The sequence below is a fragment of the Embiotoca jacksoni genome, unplaced genomic scaffold, assembly GCF_022577435.1.
Source record: "Embiotoca jacksoni isolate LCO1_2020_lvr unplaced genomic scaffold, fEmbJac1.0.p SCAF_113, whole genome shotgun sequence".
NCBI classification, from domain to species: domain Eukaryota; kingdom Metazoa; phylum Chordata; class Actinopteri; family Embiotocidae; genus Embiotoca; species Embiotoca jacksoni.
Window position 1 is genome coordinate 211660 of NW_027185245.1, and position 8830 is coordinate 220489.

At 42.7% G+C, this 8830-nt stretch overlaps 1 protein-coding gene across 1 annotated transcript; it reads left to right on the forward strand.

Moving 5' to 3' along the window:
* Nucleotides 1-497: 497 nt before the first annotated feature.
* On the forward strand, nt 498-8200 carry e4f1 (E4F transcription factor 1). Its single transcript, XM_069143732.1, has 14 exons — nt 498-637; nt 908-1041; nt 2101-2185; nt 2865-3046; nt 3132-3252; nt 3348-3500; nt 3750-3937; nt 4156-4389; nt 4616-4727; nt 4845-5062; nt 5183-5381; nt 5483-5646; nt 6798-6857; nt 7014-8200. The coding sequence occupies exons 1-14, from the start codon at nt 541-543 to the stop codon at nt 7386-7388; spliced, it is 2322 nt and encodes a 773-aa protein (XP_068999833.1). The 5' UTR covers nt 498-540; the 3' UTR covers nt 7389-8200.
* The last annotated feature ends 630 nt before the right edge of the window (nt 8201-8830 follow it).

Genomic DNA, 8830 nt, shown 5'->3' on the forward strand with positions numbered 1-8830 from the left:
GTTTTACACTTGATCGCCACGTATAAAACTCTTTTCACGTGTTCTTTAGGGACCCGTGATAACGTGAAGAACCAGATCTGCACTATGTCCACTGGGATAATCCAGGGAGTGCTTGAATAGATTGAAATCTTTATTCTGGACAGGAGTGCAATATTTTTTTAAAAATAAAATAAATAAATAAAAATAAAAATGAACATCTCCACGTAATGTATGACTCATCCTCCTTACAGGTGTGAGAGCAAAACAGCAGCCTGCGCATTAAGCGTCCAAAGATATTGGAAAAATAGGGCAAATACGAGCTGTCTATAGAATTTGCATGCGTGCAAATGTATTTGAGACATTTGTAAATGATTGTCACCTGATTTGCGCACATAATCAGATCAACACGTTGTGTTGTTTTCAGCCGAGGAGGACAAGACACGCACGGACCCCCCCCCCCCCTCCCTCCCTCCCTTTGTTGTTATGACTACGGGGTCGTAAATCCGCCATGTTTTGCCTCCGCGTTGCAGCGTTGCGACAGGGACGGAGAATTCAAACGACATGAATGTAGAAAATAATCATACGGCAGAAACAGAGAGGAAGCAAACGAACGACGGCAGCGAAACTATCACCATTCAAACTACATTGGGAGACGAAGGTTAGTCCGCTCGGCAGCTAAAAACAAAACTTCGAAACGTTTTATCGGTTTTTGTTGCGTTTGGGCCTAGCTGACTTCCTCCCGTCGTGAAATGCTGCCAGCAGCCATTAGCAGCATTTAGCTTTGTTTGAGCTTTTCCTCCGGACTTGCCTGGCCCAAGTTCACACCGGCGAGGTGGCAGCTCGCAGCGCAAACACTTAACGCGGCTTTTTTTTTTGTTTTGTTTTTTTTTGTTTTTATCCTGAAAGGGTTTGTCTCTCTTGCTTTTAGATGAAGATGTGCACAAGTGTGGACGCTGTCGGTGCGAGTTTTCTACGCTGGAAGCTTTCATCCAGCACAAGCTGCAGCACGGCTGCAAGCGTGCAGAGACGCGACAGGCGAGCAGCCAGGATGTCAGCCAGCAGGTATGGACCGTGATGAGTGGGGGCTTATATATCCGGCATTAACGAAAGAAGCATTCAGGATAGCCACACTGTGAAAACACGCCACTGGAGCTTTAAAGTCGTGCATTCAAAACACTGCTGAAGTAAAGGTATCCTCCAGCATTATCAACAAAGTGTTTCCAAAGTATCGGATAGTATAAGTACGCGCGTACAATGCATTTGGATTAATGTTACTGCCGCTTTCGTTTTGTAAATTGCAATTTGCTGCTGTTAGTATTTAAGAGAGCAAGACGTTGTGTTGTGTGTGAAATGTTAAGTGTCAATACAATCTGTGCTCATGAAACTCATGTATACGTTTATTTGTTCACGAAATTACTCAGAAAATGACATTTGGTTTCGTGCTAAACGTTACCAATGGCAGTTGTGGCTGCACGGGTACGGCTGTCTCTTAGTGGGACACTAATATATCTTTTGTTTCATGTGATGTCTTTTATCTGGACCCTGAGTCTGTAATAAAGGGTTGAATTAAATTAAGGTTTTGCTCATTTGAACTACTTTACATTGTTGAGCTATAGTTATGCGTCATATTCTGTCAAATCAGTATTTGTAGTGTTGCTGTCCTTTAAGAACACTTTATCTCTAAAAACTGTACAAGCTCAGCGAAACCGTCCTGTTTTCAGCTTTGTAACGAGTCATTTTCCAGCTGAATCATGTAGGATTTTAAATTGTTTAATAAGAATTTAATCCTTGAGACTATCAGAAATTTTTTAATTCAAAATCACCCAATTTAGAGATGCTTTGTTCACTGGATTGGAAAGGTGTTAACAATTATATTATGAAAAGTAACTAAATCTGTCAGATAAATGTGGTCGAGTACAAAGTGGAATATTTGCTTCTGAAATGTGGTGGAGTGAAAGTATAAAGTAGCATAAAATAAAGTGCAAGTACCTTGAATATGTCCTGAAGTACAGTTCTTGGAAAAACATTCCTTGGTTACATTCCACCAGTGATATGTAGAAACCTCTTTAAACAGCAGGCTTACAGCGGTAGAACAAATGTTGATATCAACCTTTTTTGCAGGTTTCTGAAGCCAACGGAAGCTCTTCCCCAGAGGTGAAAACAGCTGAAGTTGGATGTTCAGAAGAACCAATGAAGACCGCGAACGGTGGGTCAGCAACATTAGTTGTTTGCATGATTACACTGTTTAGTCCATAAAATGTTTGACACATTTCCTGCAGGTGAAGAGGTGACTTCTGCCAACTGCTTGTTTATTATAAGCCTTTTTTTTTTTTTTTAGTCCAAAACCCAACACATTCACTTTACTGCCATATATGTTCGCAAATTATAAAATGTATACATTAAAGAAGCTGAGTTGACCAAATGTTCAGTAAAAATAGCTGATGATTATTTTTGCCGATTGACTAATGTTGGAAAAATTACTCAGAGGCTTGGTTCAAAATCAAACACATCGGGCATTTATTCTTGCAAGAAGGAACACATACATGTACCCTCAAAGAGAGGTGTCCAGCAAAAAGGCCCACCCCACTCCCCCGTAGGGCAGCTTTTACACAGTGTGACAAACAGTTGACAATCAACCCCGTTCCCTTTGTATCTGCTTTCGTATGGTAATACAGAATTGGTTGTAGGCCACAAGATAAGGACACAAGGGAGTCGTCAATTAGATGCGGAAAGTAAAACAAAAGGAATCACTTGAAAACAAGAGACTTTCCGGAGCCACAAATGCAAACGAGGAAGAGACAAATCTTTTTTTTCAGTCAACTAATCATTTGAACTGCCTATAAATTAGATCTCAGATCTAGATGTTGTGTCTGTTTCCCCCACAGATGACAGCTGTGGTATGATGGGTCGAGGTCGCAGGAAGAAAATTGCTTCACTGAAAGTCACTGATAGGACTGAAGGATCCATATCTGACAATGCTGACAGTGCTGACAGTGACAAGCTTATTTACAAAGTCAACCAGGAGGGCCGTTACATTTGCCAACTTTGTGAAAAGACATTTAAAACGGTGGGTCACACATTTTCATTTGTGTGTATGTGTGTTAGATTGGGTTACGGATGTCTCTCTAATATGTAGTTTTGTTACTCAACAGACTAACATCTTGAGAACTCACATGAAAACTCACAGTGACCACAAGAACTTCTCCTGTGACCTGTGTGGGACCTCGTTTCGTACTAAAGGTTCATTGATTCGTCACAACCGTCGTCACACTGGTGCGGAGAACGAGCCGAAGTCAAAGTTTCAATCGGATATTCTTGCATACATCTTTACATCACGATGATTCTGATTTTTCTTTTTTTTGTTGCAGATGAGCGGCCGTATCGGTGTACCCTATGTGGCCAGTCCTTCAGAGAGTCCGGTGCTCTCACCAGACATCTTAAAGCTCTCACACCGTGCACTGAAAAGATCCGGTTTGTTCAGTACAAGGAAATCCTGGTCAGCAAAGATGGAGTGCAGAAAGGTCAGGTTTTTTTTATGAAGAAATCTGCAGCAGCTGTTATTATGTGTGTCTGTGCTGAAGAAACTAACTTACTAAAGCAAATGAACTGTAGCTGTTGAATTAATCCAAGTGTTATATACTCATAATTAGGTATCATATTGTTTTAATTTACAAAGTGCAAAACGAAAATCTTTGGAGAACTAGGTTTACAAGTAAATTTAGAAAAACTAAAAAAAAGAATGATCCATCGAGTTTGTGTGAATCTTTCAGGGGTCGAAGATGATCAAGCTGCAGTGGTTGGCCAACAGGAGGTTGTCGTTGTGGAGCAGCAGCCAGAGGAGCAGGAGATGGTGGAGGCCCAGACTGCTGTCGTCAGTGTGGTAGAGGCTGGTTCCCAAGAGGTCCTCCATCAGGTGCACTTCACAATGGAGGTAGATGGAACAACACAGGAGCAACAGGTGGGGGATGCATATTTTCAGTCCTGTATTTACTGCATTATGAATCCTAATACACACATAATACACACTCATTCATTTCCCTAAAATGATTTTGGTAAATCTTTGCAGAGAATGTGAGAGAAAAAAAAAGTTGAGTCGGACGGTTTTAATGTTAGATAGTTTTGCCTGTAGTTCTCATCCAATCTGTTGTGTTGACCCGTTGCTCTGCCTCTGACCAGGTGGTGGTGGAACAGTCTCAGGCGGAGGCTCTGGCTGCTGCTGCAGCTGCAGGCGACAATCTAATCTGCCAGGCCATCATCAACTCTGGTATTGCACTGGGGACAGAGGAAACAGTGGTTGAGGAGACTTCACAGGCAACTGAGGAGTTGGATAAAATGGTTTCTGACCGTGCTGATGCTGCCGAGAGCGTCATTGAGATCCAAGTTAAAGAGGAGTTTGTAGAGATGGAGGAGGTAGGTTTAAGAGGGCTGGAATGGGGATTGACCAGCATGTGCTTTCAGAAGCCATGAAAAATGATTAATTCAATTGTTAAAGTTAGGCTTAGTTGAACTCTGCCTCGATCTGTAGTCATAATCCACTGTTGCATGTTGTCTGTTTTTAACACACATTTTCAAGTAGCCGTTTCTCATCTGTTTGTTGTGCGTGTGTGTGTGTTTTTTTGTGTATATTTGTGTGCAGGAAACCGGTGATGGGGATGATCGGACATCATCAAAACTGCACACATGTCCACACTGTAACCGCTCCTTCAAAGGCTTGAATTATTTCCGTTTTCACGTCAAAGGCCACTTGGGTAAGTCCACATCCAGCACTGATGAGATTTCATCAGTGGTATCACTGTACACCTCCTTCTAATCTTCCTTCTAGGTCATGTTTCCTTTCCTCAGCGTGTCCTTTCTTCTTTATTCAGGTTATAAGCCCTTTAAGTGTACACTGTGTCAAAAAGAGTTTCTGACTGGTTACCTGCTGAAGAAACACATGGAGGTCCATGTCAGTGAGAGGAGATACAAGTGTGGCGAGTGCGGCAAACTGTACAGGACCATCGGCCATGTACGTGAACACATGAGGGCCCACTCAGATGAGAGACCCTACCGCTGTAACCGATGCAACAAAGGATACAAGACCAAGGTGATTTAGGTGTAATTTAGCAGTACTAACAGAAGACGTTAGCGTTTGTGTCGGATTGGACTTTGCAGATATACATTTATTTCACTGCCGTCCCTAACATTTCTCTTTATCATGCTCAAGAATGCTTTGCAAGTGCACCAGCGGACTCATGGTGATGAGAAACCCTACGTGTGTCAGTTCTGCTTGAGAGGCTTCAGAGAGAAAGGCTCTCTGGTACGACATATCCGTCACCACACTGGAGAGAAGCCTTTCAAGTGCCCAAGATGCGCGCGGGGCTTTGCTGAGCACGGGACTCTAAATCGGCATATGCGTGCTAAAGGTCAGGGCGGTGGACAGGGCAAAGGAAAACAAAGCAAGCATTGGCAGCAGTGATAGAAGCCGATCTACTAACACAAGTTTTTTTTTTTTTTTTACCACAAGGAGGCTGCCATAAGGAAACTTCCTGTGAGCAGGAAGGTGGTGTTACAGAAGAGCAGGAATCAGCGGACAGCCTCGCCACAGCAGCCATCATGTCGGAGGATCCTCATGCCGTCCTGGTGGAGTTCTCCTCAGTGGTGGCAGACACACAGGAGTACATCATCAAGGTGAGCGCGACAGGGACGCGGGCTTAACAGAATGGGCAAAAAAAAAATAACACCGACGAAGCTGCTGATGTGCTGTTGCTCATGTTCAAACTTTGAAGCATGTTGCACATCAGTCCACGCGCCAATCAGTGAAGTCGCAGCAGGTATTCACCATCAGCAGTCAACAGCAAAGTACTTGCTGTTACAGCACGGAATGAAGTGAAACCTAAAGTGCACGATTTCACTCTTCACATCCGACAAAATGACCACATCTGCAGGGAACTGATTAGAACCGAACACTCGGCACCTTTCTTGGCTAAATACAAAGAGCTCTTGCGTAGATCGCTACATTTCAGTCATTAAAAGGAGGGACGCATAACTGCCGGTAGTCGCAATTAACGTCTCATTTGTCAGTATGAACTTATTATTCAAAAGTGCTGCTGATACGGTGTGTAGAAACTAGAGCTGTGGGGGAAGTATTTAGTAGAAATATTTTAGTTTAATGTTGCCAAATTATGAGCTTCAATTTAGTCATACCAGATAAACCAAATCTAAAAACACAGGCAAAATAATAGTTTTTTTTATTGAAGATATGTTTTAAATTTTTGTGGGCTGTGATGGAAAGATAAGTTCAGGAAAGAAGAGGATGGAAAGGCATACAAAAGTCTACCGTACATGTACATTTATGAAACGGATGAATGTGAGTAGATAAATCTGTAGAAGCATCACCTGAAATTACAGGCATGTTCTTGTTCTTGCAAATTGTATCTATGAGGCACAGAATGAAAATCACTGACCAGAATTGAGTTTCATGAAAGGATACCAAAACTCTGTCTCTGTTAAAAAAACAAACTAAAAAAAACACCTCCGGCTGTGAAGACAAATGGTCCATAATAAATCTTTTCTGGCTACAGGAAACAATGGGTTGAAGGTTATGGATCCTACAGAGGGTTCAACTATTTATCAACCCTAAAGTAAAAATTGAACTTAAACAGCATTTAAATAGCTTTTTGAAAAACTGTTCGTGAATTGTAATAGTACAAAAAGACAATTCATTATCACACAAAGTATTTTATAGGAATTTAATGCAGGAATTTAGTCATTCCCAAGGGTTTCTGCACAAACATCATAACTAAGTTGTGGATTTGCTTTGCTTTTCTCTTGTCCTCCAGACTCAAACAGAGGAGGAAATGCAGGAAGAAGTTACACTTATTCAAGATAGCCAAAATGAGGTCGGTATGAACAGACAGCGGCACAAATGGAAACACATGTATATTCTATACGTCATGTCACCGTCTAATTGTTGGATGAAAGGATTTGAAAGTCATTTTAACTGCATTATCCTACAACTCCAGCCCTAACACTTATATAAAACCTCTCCTTCCCAGATGGGAAACCACATCATGAAAGTGGTGCAGCAAATTGTCAGCCAGTCCCACGGTGCCGGCGGGACGGGCAGCCACCAGATTATCGTGCGAAATGTGGGGCTGAACGAGGAAGGCCCGTCCATCTCCGACTGCGGTGACACCATCACCATCGCGACACCCGAGAGCCTGACGGAGCAGGTCGCCATGACGCTGGCCTCCGCCATCAGCGACGGCACGCTACTGGCCACGGCGGGTACCGTGGAGACGGCAGAGGGAACAGTTACCATGGTTACCACAGAGGAAGCCGTGGAGGAGGGAATACAGGTGGTGCAGCAGCAAGAGGAATACGTCATCACCTCCCCAGAGGAAGTGGAGGTTCAGACTGTCATCGTATGATCAAAGAGGATACTAACTATGGACTGAGTGGCTTCGACTGTCGCTGCGTAGCCAAATACTGTAGAATTTGCGCGAGCTTCATGTGCGGGTGATTCAGTTATGAAAGTAAAGCTGATGTGCTTTTAAGGTTTATAGTTACAGAAATAGAACAATTTACAAAGAAAATTCTGTATGAAATATAAAGTGTGCATGTGTTCTATCACGTGTTTGATTTTCTTCGATGGATTTACTAAAATGCATCACTGCAATCAATATGCTAGCTAATTTGTGAACTTTTAAGATGCATAAAGCTTAAAATAATTATTGATTAATTTTTTAAGATTTTTGTTTCGAAGGCCTGCTTACTAAACAACTAACTCTTTGCCTTCATTTGTCGTGGCCTCATCTCTTTTCTCTACTGCTGCCGACAAGTAAAAGCCCGTCTTTTTGTTTACTACCCAAAATAGCATCATTTCCTTGCAGTTTTCCCTTCTGCTCTCTTGTGTTTTGGTCGGCTACAGTCAAGTTTCATCTCAAGTTGGAAATGAGATACCCTTTAAAGGCTGACCGATCCAAAACGGTGTGTGTGTGTGTGTGTGTGTGTGTGTGTGTGTGTGTGTGTGTGTGTGTGTGTGTGTGTGTGTGTGCGCGCGCGTGTGTGTGTGTGTGTGCGTGCCTGCCTGTGCGAGGCCATCCGTGATAGAGTGTTACAGTTCTTCGCTGGTCAATCGTAGTGCATCTTTAAGCATGACAGATACACCAGTCCACAAGTGTTGAAATATTCTCCGATTACCCATGCAGAGTTTCAATTAAATAAATGCTATTTTCTTACACATCTGCCTTCAGTTTATTCGGTCTGATGTGTCCAGTTGATAACTTAATTGTTTCCATCTCCTGAGGTACTCCTCCATAGTTGCCCCGACGTCAGTGGAAAACAACCTGAATATCTACCCATTTATGTCCTTTGTTGCTATACTAAGATCATGTCGTGTTGTCAGTGACTATGTGAAGTTTTCTTACAATGCATTTAATGTCATTTCTTTGTTTTAGAGGTGTGTGGCTGTCGAGTGAATGTCCTCTACCATGTCAGGTGAATACCACCTGCTTTGAGAGCACACACACCCGCCAGGTAAAGCACAGCATCCACAGCTCCAATTCCCTCCTGGACACATGAAAGCTCCGTTACACTTGGAATAATTGAAACGCAGAGAACTAAATCTGTTAACCTTGTGGTATTATTGGTTTTCCTGTGCTAAATTTACTACAGCTGACTGGCTTAGCTGAAACATTGCTGCATTTGATGCGTGTAACCTTGAGCTTATCTGCAGGCTACGTCTCTGTAACTTGGGCTTCTGTACTGAGGTTAACATAGACGCTATAATCAGAGAAGTGTCCCTGGCTGGTACACCACACAGTTTCTGGGTCATTCCTCAGCCCTCTGAGAGGGCCTCATCCACACGAGC

What these genes read in the sequence shown, in the direction of transcription:
- e4f1 (XM_069143732.1), top strand. Translation starts at nt 541, where the DNA reads ATGAATGTAGAAAATAATCATACGGCAGAAACAGAGAGGAAGCAAACG. An exon ending in GTGAAAAGACATTTAAAACG is followed by an intron (nt 3,047 to 3,131) that starts GTGGGTCACACA and finishes GTTACTCAACAG; the next exon opens with ACTAACATCTTGAGAACTCA. An exon ending in CACAGGAGTACATCATCAAG is followed by an intron (nt 5,647 to 6,797) that starts GTGAGCGCGACA and finishes CTTGTCCTCCAG; the next exon opens with ACTCAAACAGAGGAGGAAAT.